Below are 20,137 nucleotides of genomic sequence, written 5' to 3' on the forward strand. Positions count from 1 at the left end.
GCCTTATTCTTAAAGAACGGCAAAAGGTGGGCTATGGACATTTCCAAACTCGGAGGTAGAGCCATGGAGTGGGCGGTACTCCATAAACGACGCTTTCTTCTCATTGGATTCGCTGAAACAGCAAACGACTAGCATGTTTGCACCGCCTGGTCAGGCATTTCGCATGCGAGCACGGCTCTAGCAACTCGACTGGGTAAAAACGAACCGTAGGGAACTATGTCCAGGAGTTGAGAACTCTCATTGCATCTATACATCAAAACCCGGTGCAAGTAGCAATTGTCGTAACTAAGGGGGGGGGGTCTGAATGAGGGTGTTGCCAGGACGAGACTATTCCGAGCTCATCCTGCTACTTTCGAAGAGGCAGTTGCCATAGCGCATGCGCTAACTTTGACTTTAAGTCTGCTCGTGCTAGCACGCCTGCTCGCCGTACAAGTTCTTCGAGTGCATGAGTACCCTTTAATAGACCGGGACCCATGGATCTAAGCCTCGCTGAGGAGGAGAAGAGGTTTTCCAAGCTGTGAAACAGCATAAGAATATCCGTATATTGTATGTGCGGAAGCACGAAACATTTACGTCCGGCCTGTCCCGTACGAAAACGCGTAAAGCTCGAAAGAGCGCCAATTTCGACCCATACCAGTAATCTGGTACGGCGCGGGAAAACGTCGATACCCAGTAGGTGCGGGGCGCCCTACTGGGGAAGACTTAGGCTCTGTTGAACCTCTAGGAGGTGAGAGTAAACAGGACCTAGCCCCAATTAGCTCGGGGCGTAACGGCACGGGGCGTGAGTACAACTCTGGCTTGTTAGTCGCTCAACCGACTGTGAAGAGCTTTGAAAAGCCATGGTCAATTTAATCGACTCCGGAGCGTCTTGCAATTATGCTCGACGTCCTTCTCTTAGAAAAATCGACAAAATACGTTAAGGCGCTTAAAGCGCAAGAAAGTGATACAATTACTGCTCGCTTAGCCTCTGGGACTCGTATTGAAGGTTATGTTGCAGCTCTGCAATTACATATGTGCACATGTAGGAAATGATAGCTTTATTTGCATAGTTTTATTTGAGTATTTGTATAAAATGTGTATGGTTTAAGTAAAGCAAACGTTAGGATAGATATCAATTACACTGTAGCTCAGTTGAAAGTCGATTGTATATTTATCGTTAACACAACCTATACCTACTCGGCTTGGGCTAAGATATATTCTACAACTCATCCTTTTTAATCAGATTTTTCTTGTCAGTTTTCTAATTCTGATTTTTAATTCTAGCCCGAGGGTTTATCTAGGCTAACGATACCCGGGGTTCCAAGGGTATCGGAAAGTCTGTTCCATTTCAATTTTTGTGGTTGGTGCGGGAATCGAACCCGTGTCCTTTGGGTCACCAAGTTAATTCTTACTACTACACCAGAGTGGGACACCTCACATTGTAGCTCAGTCGGTAACATGCGGGCAGCATTAAACGAGAGGTCATGGGTTCGAGTCCCACCAATGTTCGGAAGTTTAACCCTATAGGGAACTGTTGTTTGGGTCTCAGCGCTATCCTGCCAGATAGTGACGTCCCCCGTTTTTGTGCTGTGACTGACAACATAAAAACAGTAACGTGGTCTCAAACCAATGTTGCAAGGAACGGATGGCTAGCAACGTTTTGTAGAAATGAATGGAGGTTAATCAATTCTCTCGCAAATAAACACACTCAATTAATATACTCACTTTAGTTTTACAGTCTCGGCCACAAGTAACAACTCGGCAAGCATTGAACTTCTTTGATGCTCCTAAAATTTTGTTCAACTTAGGCATAAAGTTTCCAGACTTTAACAGTGTGGAACACTGTCTCGTCCTTGATTTGGATTCGAGATATGATCTCATCCTTGGTATGGCCTGGCTTTAACGCCATGAGCTAGGGATCGATTGGAGGTCTAAGACCTTAGGCGCCACGCGTAATGTTCCGAGCAAAGTTTTGGAGTCATGAACCCACCTTGCTAGGCAACAAAAGCGCTATTGACGCGGATCATTAAATGAGTATGTCAGTGTTTTAGACATTGGGATGTCTGAGTTAATAAACTTTAATGTTAAAAACATTAATTCTGAGCCCGACTCAGCAAAAATAAGTGGAACGGCACGTACTCCGTCGAGTGACACTCGTTGTAATAACGGTTCACTGAATGCTGAAAGCATTGTTGGCCTAAGGCCGAATCATCAAGGGTGCAATATCCCTGAGATACGTGGAGTGGCACGTCTAAGTCCACCGAGTGTGGTCGGCCGAGGTGGCACCATACTGAGTGTTAGTAGTGACACTATTGGCGATTCGACAGGACCTCAAGGGTGCAATATCCCTGAGATACATGGCGTGGCGCGTCTAAGTCCACCGAGTGTGGACGGCCGAGGTGGCACCATACTAAGTGTCAATAGTGACACTTTTGGCGGTTCGCCGCGGCATTATGGGTCAAAACCTTCTAATGCACGTGAGGCGACACCTAAACGTTCGCTGCCAAAGGAAGTTGAGTTACCTAACTCCTTGTCGGATCTCAAAATAGACACCATGTCTGGTATATAACCAATACAGGCTGAAGAATTCGGGGACTTGATTGTCTCGGCCTCTAAGAGGCATATTGTCTCTACTCTAAGACAGGGGAGACGCGAAACGTTTACACCCTCACAAAGTGATACGAGTGAGCAATTACACACGCTTGTAAATGGTGTAACCGGTAACATTAAGGGAGAAGTTAGCCTTGCGGCAATCCCTTTGTTACATGCTCTTTTAGAGCTAGACGAAATGCCTATTGATGAGCGCGGCCGAGCCTTAAAGGCTGGCGACTTATCTGAAATGGTGGTCGTTCGACCAACATTGAGTTAAACGCATCGTTACTTCTAGACGAAGCTGTCCTGGATGACACAAAAGCCGCACTAAGTGCGCGAAATGGGTCGTCGATCCTAAAAGATCCTACGGATCCCTTTTATATCTTAAGTAAGGTAATTCAAAATGTGGTATGTAATAATCCACCATCTGTTTTACCTCCGGATAGAGGTGTTCGTTATGAAATTGACGTGGTTCTGGGAACCAAAATACTGTGTCACAAGACAATGGCCTTTACCAAGGGAGTAGTGTGACGTCATTGACGATTTATTCCGTGCTAAGCACGAGGCTGGAATGGTACGAGAGAGCAAATCTCCCCATCCAACACCGACATTTTGTGCCAAAAAGCCAAATGGTAAATGGCGCATTGTACATGCTTATAGTAAGCTTAACGCCGCCACTATACCAGCACAAGCCCCCATACCTAGACAGGATGTTCTTCAGCACAATATGGTGAGATGTACAATGCACAGTGCACTTGACTTAGTCGATGGCTATTACCAACTGCTCATGCGAGCCAAGGATATTCCGCTTACAGCGGTAGCACACAAGCGGTATGTTATGGGAGTGTCGGTTATGCCACAAGGGCTTTCCAACGCCCCGGCAACATTTAATCGTCTAGTGACGCAACTTTTCCGCCCTCATCGAGGTTATGCACACACTTATTTTAATGCATTTTGGTCCATAGTCGTGCGTAGCAGGGTCGGTCGGATATTGAAAAGCATCTACTCCATTTGCGAGCAGTGCTCGAATGTATGCGGACTAAAAAATTGTATGCCAATGCATCTAAATGCATTTTTGGCGCAGATGAAATTCCTTTTTTAGGCTGCTTCATTGGAAAGCGAGACCTTAGAGCATATCCCGTAAGGTAAAAGCCATAGTAGATAGGCCGATTCCTAAAAGTCAAAGGATTTGTGTAAGTGGTTGGGTCTCGCCAATTATTTACACAAATATAGCGAAAATTACGCAGATATTATTAAGAAGTGGTCCCCATCTTTTGAGCCAGAACGTAGCTCAAAGGCATCTGTTGCCTACATTAAGTAACCTAATTTCTCCCGACCTTCGACATACATGACCAAGAGCTCTGCATCTCCCGCCTTTAAAACCTTCGTGAATGCCTTCGTAAGTGTTTGCGCATAAAATATTAAAAGCTGTGTCGTTTTGTCAGAACCAGTAGGGCTAGGCAATTAATTAATCTTCTTAAAAGGGATACAGAATGGTTCTGGAGTAGCACCGAACATAATATTTCTCGAGCAGTTAAGGATAGTCTTATCCATGCCCCGATCTTGGCACTGCCAAATCCAAATTGGCCTTTCAGTGTTGTCTGTGACGCATCGGATTTTGCCATTGGCAGTGCTCTGTTACAAACAGATATTGATCGGCGTGAACGTGTTATTGCGGTTGAGTCTAGACAGCTTTAAGCTGCGGAAAAGAACTACCCAGTTCATGACAAAGAGTTACTTGCTATAAAGTATGCTCTCGTCAAATTCAGAGTTCATCTGCTCGGCTCTAAGCCATTTGTGATACATACAGATCACGCATCATTACGCACGGTGACTAAGTCGCCCCACCTCTCACAGAGAATGACCCGATGGCTATCCTTTTTTTCGCGGAATACAACTTCGAGGTGAAGTATAAGCCCGGCAGAATGCTTTGGCAGATGTGTTATCACGCAGGCCGGATTATGAGCTCTCTCATTTAACGACTATCATGTCGCCTATTCCTGAATTAATCTGTTTGGCTTACGCCAAGGATGAACAGTGTGTAGCTCTGCTACGAGTTCAAAAGAACTCTAATTGGGGGATTAAAATTCTTGGCACGTTTGCGTTCAACGTTACATCGATTTTCTATCGATAACAACCTGTTACTTTTTTGCGCAGACACTGCGGACCCCCCGCGTGTCGTTGTTCCTCATAATGAGAGAATTTGAAGTACCGAATCCTCAATGAGGCACACGATACTGTCGTTGGTGGTCATCTCGGTAGACAAAAGACCTACGGCTCCATAAAAAAAAGCCAGAGTTATTGGTGGCCCAAACTTTTTAAATGGGTCAGCATATATGTTCGCACATGCGAAACGTGCCTACGGGTTAAACCCTCGGCGCATGCTGCTCCGCCACTGGCGAGTCTTCCCGTCCCCATAGGTTGCTGGGAGTCCATTTATGGATTTTGTTTTCGGGCTACCGAAAGATTCAGCCGGTAACTCCGGTATCGTGGTCTTTGTTGACCGATTGAGCAAAATGGCTCACTTAGCGGCCGTGCCGGATTCCATTGATGGTGAAGGTACAGTAAGGCTGTTTATTGATCGCGTGTTCCGACAACACGGTTTGCCAGTGGCAATTGTCTCTGATCGGGACCCCGTTTCACGGGTAATTTCTGGAAATTGATTTTCGAGTGCTTGGCACCAGATTGAACATGCCCACCGCGGACCATACGCAGACCGATAATCAAACTGAACGTGTCAATCGCGTCACTGGAGACGTTTTACACAGTGTGTTTGCTCAGACACCAAAGCGCTGGAGCTTTATGCTTCCAGTGGTAAAATTTGTGTAAATAACGCTGTCTATGCCTTTACAGGCTACACTCTGTTGTATGTCAACGGTCTCACTCACCCACGCGTTCATTTATGCGTGGCTCAGGGCTTGGTGGGGGAGAATTTGCCGATAGGCTTGCTGATATCAGCCCTGTTACTGTTCGGAAACAAGTAAGCGAGTTCCTCGCGACGCGATTAAGCATCCTTAGACATGTAAGGAAACGACGGCTGATAGCCAAGACAAACAAAAAGAACAAGCAGATTCCAAAGGCAGAGGCTGTATTAATTATAATGTGGTCGGAGACCGAGTTTTATTAAACGCCAAAAATCTACCTACTAACTTGGTTTCCGCGGTCTTCAAGACCGAATTGCACCCGCGCCTTATTGGAACATTTACGGTCGTGGCCAAGAAGGGCCTAGCTAATACGCTAAACCTTCCTAGCAAGCTGCGTACACACCCACTGTTTTACGTTGGCTTGCTTAGCCATATCGAGACCCTTCCCACGTGAACTTAAAAGGCGGTTGCGCCGAGATGCTGCAGATTGCAGCATCCTCACCAGGATGTCCAGCTGGCCCTCTAAACGAGGCTGCTGACGCTTTAGCGTTGAAAGACGGTCCCGAACCGCCTTAAAGAGCTCTCAACCCGAGCAAGGGCCTCACAAAGAAGTTGCACCTCGTGCCTTAGAGCATCAAATGCTTCCGCCGAAATTTTGGCCCCCTCCCGCGCTGCTTGATGCGCGGGGGAACCTTCAGTTTCATGTGGAGAAACTTTAAAAGCAACGTAGTCGTAAGGGTCAATACCAGTATCTGGTGAAGAGGGTTCCCCTCTTCTGAAAACTCTTGGGAGTTCGAGGTATCTCTTCGGCAAGATTGCCTGTACGCCGTTGACGTTTTTAAGCGCCAAGCTCAGGGTTAACTCGCGTCAAACGCTAACCAACACTAGACGTGGGATTAGGTGGATCTAAAGCCTCCTTGCGGCTTCGATCCATGGTTGTACGGTCAACCGAAGCACTGAAAATATCGGCTGCAGACCTTTCGTCGTTTTGTGGCGTAAATGCCGACCGTAATTGGCCTTTTGCCTTAAGCTTGGCGAAATCGAAGCGGAGCTTCCGTTCCAAACGAGCATCAGCTACATCCGCAGACTTTCTGATATTCCAAATATTACGAATGCGGCGGGCTTGGTGGACCCAGGTCTTAAATGGGACTTCATTTTCACTCCTTGTTTCGTTTGGAAACTAAACGATCGGAATTTCCCTCATAGAGCCCACCGAAGACCCACGGTCTTGATCACGTCAACGCGTCAGATACTGACTTCGCGTCATTACCTTTGGCGTAAGATATCGCTCATGAAGAGCATCGCGAGCAGCGATCTCCACCGGCGTCCTTGCCGGGTTCATGGAGATCCAGGTGCCCAAGCTGTGACCCGCTATCTCTTTGAGACGCTCGTCCGACATTAATCGAAGTGAATCTATATTCATTATGAGCTTTAGCTTTCGCTATATCGGCAGCTCGTCGACGAGCTTGTTCTTCTATAAGGATTGCTGGCTCTTGCTCATCATCGAGCGGATAAGCAATGATGTTGGACTCAGGGTCCCGTGTCCTCCTCAATACAGTCAAGACATCAGCGGCACCACGTTCTGGGAACGGATTCGGGGCCCGCCGACGTTCATCCGGAGGAGAAGGCGTGTAAGAACAACGCTCTTTCTCCTCATACTCTAATGGAGAGTGACTTTCAAAGTCCACCATCCTGTCATCGTTGAGGAAGGTGCTAAGAGTCTGTGACTCAAGCTTGATTGTCATGAGACAAAGGAAAGAAAAAATACGAACGGTTAGCTGTTTAAGTTTCGACCTCAAAGAGGAAAGGAAGCGAATGTTGTCACTCGGTGTCAACAGTCTGATGGGGGAGGGTGTAATGGGGCACACATCGGTTGGAGGACCGCTATTGTGGTGCATTTACTTTATGGATAAATACCTTTTTATCCTATTCTAAAATAGTTAATTACTTAAATCCCATTTATTATGGGCAACAAATTTGGTCGCCGCCAGATATAAATTTGGCGGCCGAAATCTATTTTAAATTAGCTAGGCTAAGGTTTAAGATTAAATAATTAAGTAAAGTGCAATTCCCCTTTTGATCTTAAAGCGTTAAGTGCCTTCCTAAGGCTTGCGCATTGATCTGTAAGCGATAGAAGCCTTTCTAAGGTATATCCTCTTGAGCACTAGTTGCCACTTGGCTCTACGAACCCCTGAATCCCTTGAGCTAGGATTCATTAAGCTTTTTTTTGTGCGACTCCCTGAGTTGTTAAACCCATCAATTAAATAAAACTAAGTGACTCTCTGGGTCTAAAAATCTTCCTCTGACTTTAGGAGCGAAGTAGATCCGCTACATATTTGGTAGGGGGTCAACATCAGATGACTCTGTGAGCGATGATCACTCTGGTGACGTTAGTAAGCGTCACCAGGAACTAAGTGGTCGCGAAGGGAAGAGTGCTGCTGGTGGTACTTGTTTGCATCACCAGAAAAGGAGTAATTCTAGGGATCGCTCCCAGGTCCAAGTCAATGTTAACGTTTACATGAGCCAACAGGAGAGGGACCGCAATACGTTGCGGTTCGCTTCTGAAAAGAGGCCTTGGTTGACCTCTAAGGGTAATAAAAGGTCCGTTGGTCCGGTATGACCAACGACAGGCTACACAAGCCTATTGAGGATGAAACGGAATTCCTTATCGATGCCTTCTTCCGGCATCGGTGGTACTCTTGTAAGGACGCATCTCGTAAAAGATGAGCGTCCTCCAATGAGAATCTTCAAGAGAATATACTTCCTTATGGGCATGACCCTGCACCCTGAGAATGGTGGCATGAGCCCCCCTCGCAGAGGCAAGGAATTTCTGCATCTCTAAACCAACAATGCAGCTTATGGCGTGCACCGACAACGGACCGATTCTCGAACCTTTCACGGAAAGCAATTAAGCCAGATCTTACACCCTATATTTTGCACATTCTGTACAAAGGCTGTCCAAGCTTGGAACAAAGGTTTTTATCCTTTGCCCGAGAACCTCCAATCCTTTTACGAGCGCATGAAAGGGCTCTTTCTCCGATAGACCTTCTGTCGAGGAGGATGGGTCTTGTCATACTGCAGGACGATACCCAGAACATCCAATATCAGCTGGGAACGAGGTTCTTAACTATCATGCAAGGGTGGATACCCTCGTCAACGAACGAGATAACTCGTTAAACCCCCTTTACCTCACGGTGGTTCGAGAGGCATTCAACAAGGAAACGCTTCTCACCACTCGAATCCGTCAATGGATGTAGAGGAAGAGAAAAAAATCGGGTTCGCCTAATTTGACGAGCCCGAATCAACATCGTGATTTGGATCACACTTCCATTATTTACGGGAGAACGTTGATCACGAGCGATCCCGTCACCAAGCGTAAACGGAGACGGTCGATAATGTTTCCTGTGACCAGTTGATAAATTGTGCGCAAGTTGCGACTTATCAACTGGCGAACGAGAGGAACCATCAGTCCTTTCAAATCGAGCTGGTGAAAGCTCGTCAAAAGGTCTCATTCTTGGAGGATGTAGTGGAGCGTCTTGTTCGTGAGAATCAGATTCTTTTCCGAGACCATAAGGCTTTGGCGGATGCCCTAGAGGTTTACCGTATACCGCAGGACATAACCAATGTTGATTTAATAAATATTGAAGTAGACAAACTCAGTAATAACAATGATGCTACTACGACTTTGATAACGATGCTAAAAGACTCAGCATCGAAAACCATATTATTAATGAGAACGATAATACTGTCAATAATGAGGAGATTGTATTTCCGCAGTGCGAGCCGGACGCACTGAGAACTAAAATTTAACCGAATCAGCAGGTAATTTCCTGTTGGTAGAGAAACAGTGGTCCGTTTCGAACAGGATTCCTGTCGCCGATGCGGTGGACCGACAGAAACGGAACTCTGACAAAAATATGATATATATGAAGAGCAAACATGCTTTCATTTAATGTTAATGATATCCTTCGCATTGACCTTAGGGCTAATGCGTGATGAGCAAGAGCTAGAAGGCTCTGTGCTCGAGCGAGCTTCCCCCCTTATAAAAAGGCCACTCTCACATACGTTAGGTATACGTCGGTGGCATTAGCCATTCACGAAAAAACGGTGTATGCTTTGTAGAAGCACTGAATTGTTGGTGGCAAATTCCGCCATCGGCAAGAGCTCGCTCCAACTCTTAAAAGAGTGGACGTATCCGCGAAGTATCTCTTCGAGTTGCACGCTCGGTCTGACCATCTGTATCAAAATGATCATAAGTTGACATTTTTTAACTGTGCTCGAAGTGATTTGAACGCTGTATGCCAAGATTCCACCGTGAATCTAGGGTCTCGATTTCGCGAAGTAACCCATGGAGTCAAAATATCGTGTCAACAAAGACACGAGCACAGCCTTTGGCTGTATTCAACTCCAAGATGGCAGCAAGATGTACCATCTTGCCCAAAAAATAAATAAACGAAAACAAGAATACCATCATTTCATGTGGTTGTCTTCCAAGAATCCGAAGACGAAGTTTATAGATACGGACTGCCAACACTCTGCCGGAACAGGCAGAGGTTGTAACGGGGAACGGAATGGAGCACTGAGTTATACCCGTTGACAAGCTTCGCAAGCACGTATGTACTTGCGGACGAAATCATACTGGCGTATCCAATAGAAGTAGCGACTTATCATGAGATTGGTCTTCTCACGTCCTCGATGATCACTTATTGGTGCTCGTGGCACTCATACATGATGCGTAAAAGCAAATCATTATGGGTGGAGATGACAACACGATGTGTGTCAGCAGCAAAGGCTATGTAATACAGTAACCATTGCGTGTTGTGTATCGATCGGTTAAGGATTGATAGAATTTCGACAATCCTTTTTAGCATTGTTGGAATGGATTTCTAGGGTAATCCATCCACCATTTAAGAGCCTTGTCTTCTTGATAAGCTCTTCTAACCACGTCAAGTAATGGTGACGACGGAACACTTATTGTTGAAACAGTGGCCTTATGCTCACTGTTCATGTTGTGACAGAAGCCTTATGCTTACTGTTTATTTGCGCAGCCGGCTCAAAATCGGGCGGGCGCGAAAGGGCATCAGTGACAACGTTATGTCGTCCGGTTTACAATCCACGGAGATGTTATACTCCGCGAAGAAAGTCAACCATCTCGCCATTTTTTGCGAGAGGTGGAGACTTTTACTGCCGCGCGTTAAGATGCATGTTTTGTGTATCGAATGAACGGTCTATCTACCAGGACATAGACCGTAATTTAGCCAGTGCATATTTCATGTAAAGGAGTTCCTTGTCATGCACTTGATAGCTGCGTTCAGCTGGTAAAGGCTGACGTGATTGACAACAGACGACGCGCTCTGCGCCGTCTGGGTCGTATTGCATCGACACACCCACGATGCACCCAAGTGGTATTTCGCTTGCAGCGAGTATGCACTTCTTGAGGTTTGCATACAACTTATGTTTACGCGTTTTTAACGTGGATACGATGTACTTCAACCTCCGACTTTCCGATAATGGCTCTGCTATGAACGAAGACATCATTAAAATAACTTGGTTTGAAATTCCGCACCGAACTTAACAGATTGGTTACACATCTTTTGAATGTCGCAGAGGCATAACTAAGTCCCTGTGGCATATATAGCCACTCCCATAGCATTCTGCTTGGGGTGCTTGTTGCTGTAAAAGAGATACTCTGCTCTCGCATAAAGATCTTATAGAATCCATCGATTAGAATTCATTGACGAAAAGATAGTACTCTTTGACATACCATCAATAATTAAGTATTTCGTGGTATCGGCGTTTATGCCAGCGTTCAATTCATTATACCCATGCACAGTTCGCCACCCTCCTGTTACTTTACACTCACAAAATGTCGGAGAGTTATGTGGAGAGGTTGACTCCCTCACATGGCCTGCTGCCAAGCGATCGGCAAAATAGTTGTCGATCGCTAGTACTTGTTCACGACGCAATGACCACTGCTTCATGATACAGTCTTTCAGTCTTTCGAACCTGTATCAGGTCGATTTCGTATCGAAAGCCTCCTGCTTGCATGGTAACGAACCAGGAAACAAATATCGAATTCGATCAAATCTTTCGGTATTTTTTTCTCTTTAACGACTCAGGATTGAGGCGTAAAACGTTCAATCTGAGTCTTCTCATCGAGGATACTTTTATCCTTTTGATGAAATGCTGAGAAGCCGTTCGTTCTCAAAAAATATCTTCGCCGACCAAATATCGGCCACGTAGTTGTAATCGGTGACAAGTACGCAGATCTGCTTGACTTTGCCACAACGCAAATCACGCAAGAACCGTTTCGGTACAAGCGTTGGCAATTGAGTTATCTCCGAAGTTACCTTCGGTAGCGCTTTTAGATCAAGTGCATAAGAGCCTATACGTGGTCCATTGTTTACTTAGACATTAAATGACTTCGTTTTCTCTTTAAAGCTTATTTTCAAAGGTACGTGGGAACCTTTGACCGCAGGTCTCTGGGGACTCATTCCCACAGATTCTTGAAAAGTTATTTTCTCAAGTTTAATTTGAAGAGTACTTCCCCCAACTGCTTCCTAGCTGTGGTTGCGCTACCAGAGTGAGATCCTCTACAATCGACTCTCCAGTCGATCTAGGACTTTTGCACTGTCTCCTCTAGACAGGCTTTTCCAACTTCCTTGGATGTTGCTTTTCAAGCAAGCATCTTGGCTCGTACCACTCAACTTATTCAAGTGATCGAACTACGACGCTGCATGTGCTTGTGCACAGCCGTCGGTGACTATGTCCACGTCACAATGGTGGACCTTCGACGCTGCCTGTGCTTGTGCACAGCAATCGGAATCTAACTCCACAGTGTGATGGGTTTCCATACTGAGGTCTTGTGCAGTCATGCCGACGATTGAAGCATAAGTGAGCCCATTGCACTCACTCGTAGGACATCCACACGCTCGTGGACGCTCCAAGACGTCCATCAGTTGGCCATCTGTTAAATAGGAGACAGGCATCGTCATGGCTTGATGCTGCCAATATATACATGGCTCGTACTTCCTGAGCCATGGTAAACCAATGATGTCATCAAATTTGTCATCCAAATCTAGTACGATGAAATCAACATCGTACTGTTTACCTTTTTACGTGTATTGGATAACAACTACACGTTTATATACTTACAGATGCGCCTGTTGCTAGGCGCACTGTCATCCTCGCTAGAGGGATTTCGTGCCCAATAAATTTGAGTCAGCGATCTTCTAGCGATTGGCGTCTAATAAAATTGGTCGACGCCCCAAAATCGACTAAAGAATTAAGTGGCAATGAATTTGACAATTTTATTTTTAGGGTGACGAGGTTGACCTCATCCCCTGGAGCAATTTTTATTAAAAGACCTGCAAATTCTTTTTTTCGTTGCAGGATCAGTAGGGCGCTCCGGTGTTTGTTCACCAATTGGATGACTAACGATACAACTGACCAGGTAGTATGTATGTTGGGCATAGCCGTCTAGATCACGCTTGCCCTGCTTTAAATCCAGGAGCTCTGCTCGAGCCCTGAATTTGGCACGTGGCGGCTAAAATGTTTTTGTCTGAGCCGGATCTTAAAGACCTCGTACGACCCAAAGACTAATGGGTAGTGAACCATGAGCCCCAACGCCCAAGATTTGGCACGTCCGGCTAAGTTGGAAATGCCAAATTCCACCCTTTCGTCGTATCATCACTGATACGACGAGCTTTTATGGCGTCGTCTATTTCGACCAACTATCTCAAAGGGAGTCGCCTTCGACTGCCTTAAACTAAAAGATTTCGATCTTTAAGCTTTCGGATCGTCGCTAAAGCGTCGGTCAATTAGCAGCATGTAAATCCTGCTGTCTCAACAGTTCTAATTCTTATCACCTTGTCCTCCCAACACATCCGCGTGTTGAGAGCCTTTCTTGTGAAGCAAGGCCACGATCTCTTGGGCCCTGTCGAGCTCGTGCTGCATTAATTCGGGTATGGCCGCATGCTGTATATCTCTGCCCAGAGTGTACATTATGACGCCAACGGCTGGCCCGCCTACGACCGAACTCATTCATTCGATCGCTCTCCATTCAAGGTCACTCAAATGCGTTGCGTGATACCTTCTTGAGGGGCTGGAAAGCTCCCTCCTTCTTCATCCTCCATGTTGGATGGAACGTGCATGGGCCGTATAGCGGACTAAGAAGTGCTACCACGTGTAACAGGGCATCTTTTTACTAGTGCTGATCAGTACTAGTTAACCATACACTGGTTACAGTGTAGGTGAGGTGCCTCGAAACTTCACGCACACAAGAGTACAGAGGATTGTTTTTCATGAAGCTAAAGGTCTTAAGCTTGAAGGTCTAGACTAAGGCTTTAAAATAGAGAAAAGTAAAACTGTATTAATATATTTAGCTTCCTACGAAACGATCTTCATTTACTACTGAATTTATTATATTTTAAACAACTAAGTATGGCGTCTCCTTGTGCACCGCACAATCGTGTCTTATAACGATTGGCGGGATTATTTTAACTTATATCAACCAATCAATAGAATAATGTCTTATTGTGTCAATATTATCAATTTGGCAATACTGGAACTGTTAAGTAAAAAGTAACGATGATATTAATTTTGTACTTCTTTATTTATTTTCTCTGATAGGGAATAATAATTAATTATATCTCCTATAAAAAATAAGTTTCAATGATCTCTTACAAAAAATAATATTAATGGATCTCTTACAAAAAAGAACAATTAATGGATCTGTTACAAAAATGATGTTAATGGAACGGAATACACCCCGTTACAGACAAGGTCACACGGCACGAAAGCAACAGGCCCGTGTTTCACTAAGTTACTTTACTTTATCCAGGTAAAAGACCGAATACAGATGTTGAAAACGGAGCTACCTCGCTCTTAAAGTCAGAGGCCAACTTTAAACTTAACGTATCTGGTGGCCGGAATCTATTTTAAATGTAAGAAGGGTAACGTTTATATTTTAATTTTAACAAAAGTGCAGTTCCCCTTTTGATCTTTAAGAGTTTAGTACCTTCCTAAGGCTTGCTTTTAAGCTTTTATTCTACATGAGATTTCTGTTCTCATTGAGCTCACCTAAGGACACCTTTTTTCGCGGATTACAACTTCGGGGTGAAGTATAAGCCTGACAAGCGCTGCAATCGGTGATTCCTAAGGTGCATACTTTCGGGCATTAATTCCCACTCAGTATCACGAGCCACTGAGTCCCTTAAACTAGAGTTTATTAAGCCCCACAAGCTTGTACGACTTACCTAGTTGTTGTCCTTATTAGTTCTATAGAACTAAGTGACTTCTATCTGGTGGCGAACACTCGTACTACCCATTTTTAATGGGATTCTAATGATATTTCCTATTTTTGATACAAAAGCATAATGTGAAATAAACTACATTAGCGATTTACGAACCTAAGTGTAGGCATCACAGATGAGTCCAAAATAGAGAACTTTGTTCATCATTTATTCAATAGTTTTGCAGATTATTGGGTCTTAGGCTCTTAAAAGGCGACTGGATATTTCATCCAACCAGATTGCCATGTTCCTAGAGTGTTGGTTCCAAGGTTGAAGTGCGCATTTTAATTTCGCATTACCATTAATGACAAACATCAAAGGCACTTGTTGCCAAGGCACAACGGGACAATTGGCTCTGTACAATCCACACTCAGTACCTGCTGAAGGCATAATGAGACTTAAGCGGTAGTTGTATGATGTTTTTAATTCTTTCTGATTAAACAGTGGCTAAGGAGCTGAAAGCGATTTATGGATTTCAGCTTAAAGGTGAGGAGTGTAGATGCGATGTGGTATTCAACCTTGTAACGAATTTGCTCGATATTTCTATAGAAGCGGCGGGTTGCCTTGCCGGTATGAATTAAACAGCTAAATTAAACGCCTTTGGCTAATGATGCAGCTCAGACGTCATGATCTCACAGCAAAAGGGCATATTTCCTCCCTCGGCTTTCATGGTAAGGCTTACTTAACTTATTAAACATCAATGTAGATTATTTATCTCGCAATTCTAAGCTGATCCATAAGGACACGCCAGGATTTTCACCGAAGAGCACGATCGAAAGGTAAAGTCATCAGTGAAATTAGAGAAGGTAGACACTAATGAATAGAAATCCATGTTATAATAGATTGCAAAAGGCTGAGAAGGCTTTTCAGTATGTGTTTGCGATTGCTATTTTTCCCATACCAAATTTTTTGGAGCTACAGCAACATGCCATCAGCACATCAATGCATACTAAAATTTTGCCAGGTAATCCGTAGCGCAATTCACAGGACGGTGACTATGCCTTACATTGTTTATCAATAATAATGTAGTTTTCAGCCAATCTAGTGCTGTCAAGCTTGTGGTTCGTTTTTGCTTAAGTTTGTCTAATCAGATACACACACACTAATTTGCGCAGGTGTCTGTTCATGAAAAATTAAACCTTCAAATTTCGGAGAAGGCTGACTTACTTTACAAACACGTGAGTTGACCTCTAGCATCCAAGCGCTCAATTTTACCCTACATTAAATATTGGCGGCTAGATGAATGAAGAGCTGCTCACTTACGAAAATGCCATGGACATATTACGAGTCAATCTCCCAATTCTTACAGTTGATGAATGTGAAATGCTGCTCGATCTGTTTGGTACGAAATTTTATCTTCAACTTTTAACTAGAAATAATGATTGTATAAAGGCAGCATCGCGTCGATTGCTCAAGCTGGAGCCGAAAAGTTGCTGGACGTGACAGTACTAAGCACATCTAAAGCACGAGCCATTGAAGAATTTTTTAGTTGCGAGTATGCTGTGGATTAAGGCATACACATGATAAGTATTGCATCTTCACAAGCTCCGGCCGCGGCAGTGTGAACTCCACCAATTTTAGCTGTGGGCATTGAGATGCAATAAAATGTACTTGTGCTTCTTTCAATTCTCGTATCAATGCGACGCTCAGCTCGTTAAGTCCACGCAAGCGCTTAAGTTCTGCACCTAATTCAATAGGATTCGAAACAATATTGCGGCACCCACCAATATCTAGCGTTTCAAGTTTGGGGCAAAATTTTGCAAGCGAATTTATAACCGAAAGCTTTAATCGACCTTGACCGCCCATAGCCAGATGTTGTAAACGGGGGCAGCGCAAAACGAGGTACTCCAATGCATAGTCACTAATGCCTCCACGACTACATCCAAACGGGTTGCTTCGTGAAATGTCGAGTGCAGTCAAATTAGGGCAGTGTGTCCCAAGAGCTAATAAGCAGTCGTCATTTAGATTTGTAGCCCCTCCAACTAAAAGTGTTTCCACCTTGGGGCAGCTCTTCGCAATGCAAGTGACTACAGAAGAAGTTACTGCTGGGGAGCCCTTTAACCTGATCGAGCGCAAGTTTTTACAGCGGCAAATTACAGCTTCCAAGCCATTTGAAGAAATTTGTCTGCAATAGCTGAAGTCCAACAGGTCCAGCGACTGCGAGTGGTACCCATCTATCGCTTGCAGCGCGTGATCAGTTAGCCGTAAACACTTGACTGCGCGCACCTCTATTAACTGCTGGCTCGACGCTTGAATAATGGCCGAGAAGTCAATATCCGCAAGTGTGAGACAGCCTGACACTGTCAAATGCGTTAAGCTTGTAAAATATTTGGCTGTCTTCACCAATGAGCCTTCGGGTATGGCGCATCCAATGAGTGTCAGCATCTTCACATGCGGGCCGTGTCGCATCGCCAAAAGGTTGACGAGCGTAGACGCACATTCGCTTCTGGACCATTGGTGGTCAAATTTTGCGTAGGTCCAAAAACACGCAATTGCTAAAGTTCGTCGCCATGAATGACTTGCACGCTCCAGGGATAGCAAGTCATCAATGTAAAGGAAGGAGACCAGCCTACTTAATAATTCATCCGGCAACGCGAGTTTCATTGTTTATGGCAAATAATGAATACGAAACTGCAGGCTTCGAGGAGAAGTCAGCGTCCATGGCGGGTATAGAGGAGGTGTCGACGTGTACCAGGTTCGATGCATTGATTGGTGAGTCTGAAATGACGCTTAATCCCGTTAATGCGTCAAAAATTATATTTTGTGAGGAATCAGATGTGATAACGGAAAATAAATAGCTGACAATGTCTCAATTTATGCGAACATGTCGTTTAAAAAGATGCGAATGTAAAACAAAATTCAGTTATAACAATACAGAAAAAACTGTATCTGGGGGTTGCCCCAAATCTTCAACCCAAAAAAGTAATCTTTTCAACACTCCTGCTAATTAACGTTACTTCGTCTTCTTCACAGGCATAGGCAGCGTCTCTAGATGACAAAAACAGTCATCCAGAAACTGGAAGTACCAGGGCTGGTCAAACGAACCACGGAAGAAATTACACGAGATATTAACCTCCAGCAGAAGCACTCCCAAGTTGGTAATTGCCACGTCCCACCCGCAAAGTGGCACATCCTTCATGAGCTTAAAATGGGCCTCTTCTGCAAGTTCCTTCATCTGCTTGATTTCTTTGATTACATTGCCTGTCACGGAGACACCAGTGTCTGGGTGGTTAGTGATATCGTGACCGACGCTGAGCTTTCCGCGAAACATGTGCTGCAAGCCGACGCTGTACCAATGCGTCGTGGTAGAGCCCTTGAGAATCTTGCCCGATTCCATGTCCACATCGAACATGATGGACTTGTGGTCCGTCGCAGCGCCTGCCAGACCAGCACGGAATACGCAGCTGAGAGATTTAACGCCATTACCGTCTCCTTTTAGCGCCTCAGACTTGCCTAGACCGTGACGCGAGGCCGTGATAATGCGAAAGGTTGAGAGAGGCGATACCGCTGGCAACAACTTCTGAAGAAACGGCGAATTGTCAAGCTTTTCCTGAATTATCCAATCTCCACCATTCACAGCGTTCTTAAAAATATAAATGCCCATGCCTCCCTCTTCGTTGCGGTCTTTGACAACGAGCGAGCCGGGCGTCTTTAAATAAGGCGTCACGGCGATCCCATTTTTTTCCGATTCGAGTAGAAAATCCCACTTGTTCTCCATAATGTATCCGGGCGAATTGGTCTTGAGGCTATGCAGACTCACCACGTGGCAATTAATACGCCAAAAGGCGAACCAGTTCTGAGGGCACACGAAAATTTGCTCGAAAGTACGCAAAAACCGCTCGATGATATTGCCCTGCTTGTTTGAATACTCCTTAGGCAGCTCAAAGAAGGCGCCAATGGCACACAGCCACGGGTACACGAAGAGAAGAAAAGGGAACAAAATTAGGCGCGAGTAGCTCAGGAGCGATAGAGGCACACCTGTGCCTGGAATTGCCACATTACGTAGATTAGTGACCAAGTCTTTGTAAAAGGTTGGGTGACGGTAATGGGGCTGGCTCCATAGCGGATTTAAAAGCGCAATCGAATACAAATATGTCTTGGCGTGAAGGTCATTTGAGAAGAATGGACATTCAACGTAGCTGCCACGGCGCACCCAGTAGTGCAGAAGAGACCCATAAAAGCTAAGTAGCGCTTTTGAGGCGCTTAATCCAGCGAATATTATGCCCCTCACCATTCTGCGCTTCGTGGTGCTACAAGTCGGGAATGTTTTTATGTAAGAGTGCCGAGATCTATAGATCTGAAACGGCTCCGACGTGCGAATTAAGGGTGCGACTATTGCCACAGACGTTTTGACTATTGCCACAGACAAAACACTTCTGATTGACTAAATCGTTTCTTGTTATCCCTATATTGGAACAATATTACCCTATTCATTTCCTTGCTTTTCCTCCCTGCCATTTCAACGAATCAGTCGCGAAATAAAATAGCCTCTGAGCACATAATGGATCCAAATAACACGAAGAATCTGCTGTCAATGCTCAGAACAAACTCTCTGCCCAATCGGACTGGTTTAATTCATTTATGATTATCGCGAAGCCATGGAAAAGGCATCGAATGAAATCGCACTTGGCGAATTGTTGCGTCGAGTTGATGAAGTTCTCCGGAAACCCACGTATAATCGCATTTTACCTGCGCAACGTCCCTACGCCAATTGCTAAGATCGCATTTCAAGATGTCGTAGGTGTAACGGGCTAAAGTTGCCCGAATGTTACACAGTCCCCGTTAAGTACTCTTGGTGTACTTAAGGTGATGGTCAATTACTAAATTATAGTAGCACTCGGGTGTGGTGCACATTTGTGACCAACCCTTGTGGATGTGATGCACTTGGGTGCATTCACATAAGGAGGGATGACGCCCAGCGTCATCCGTGATGACGGCTAGCGTCATCCGTTACGCGAGGTATCTAGAAAGATACGCTCGCAATACATATTAAATGTTATCTATAGAGATAACATTTTAATTGGTAAAAATAGGTATTTGTATTTAATTCTATTAAATAAATCAGTCTGAAAACTACTTCCTACTTGGCAAGTGCTCACGAGGAGACGGATAACCGCTCCCATGACGACACTTAACCAAAGTACTAAGTGTGTTGGGTGAGGTTGCTTGCGCGCCCACCACAACTTCCTCACTGCACGCAAGAGAAGCAGGTTTAACCGCTTCCTCGCTGTGCTAGGGTGTGTGTCTAAGTAGAGCGTGGCCGCATTACGACGTGCCCGCCTACACTTGGTAGCACTTGAAATCCTTCCCACGACCCGCATCTCTGCGTGTGTACGTGAGGATGAGCCTCAATATTGATTGGGCTCATTTTCCCCACCTCTCCGAACATCATCGGGAGGTGGCAGGGCT

The 20,137-nt window shown here is 45.0% G+C and overlaps 2 protein-coding genes across 2 annotated transcripts; one reads left to right on the forward strand and one right to left on the reverse strand.

The window, feature by feature from the left end:
* Positions 1-15,032: 15,032 nt before the first annotated feature.
* Positions 15,033-17,307, forward strand: CCR75_003539 (uncharacterized protein; the record flags this gene model as incomplete). Its single annotated transcript, XM_067961633.1, has 9 exons — positions 15,033-15,133; positions 15,278-15,298; positions 15,345-15,399; positions 15,458-15,507; positions 15,571-15,692; positions 15,758-15,789; positions 15,844-15,906; positions 15,968-16,070; positions 16,121-17,307. The coding sequence occupies 9 exons, from the start codon at positions 15,033-15,035 to the stop codon at positions 16,237-16,239; spliced, it is 666 nt and encodes a 221-aa protein (XP_067821300.1). The 3' UTR covers positions 16,240-17,307.
* Positions 17,308-17,681: 374 nt separating this feature from the next.
* Positions 17,682-18,962, reverse strand: CCR75_003538 (uncharacterized protein; the record flags this gene model as incomplete). Its single annotated transcript, XM_067961632.1, has 1 exon — positions 17,682-18,962. The coding sequence occupies one exon, from the start codon at positions 18,960-18,962 to the stop codon at positions 17,682-17,684; it is 1,281 nt and encodes a 426-aa protein (XP_067821299.1).
* Between the last annotated feature and the right edge of the window lie 1,175 nt (positions 18,963-20,137).

Source organism: Bremia lactucae, linkage group LG5 (genome assembly GCF_004359215.1).
Source record: "Bremia lactucae strain SF5 linkage group LG5, whole genome shotgun sequence".
NCBI classification, from domain to species: Eukaryota; Oomycota; class Peronosporomycetes; order Peronosporales; family Peronosporaceae; genus Bremia; species Bremia lactucae.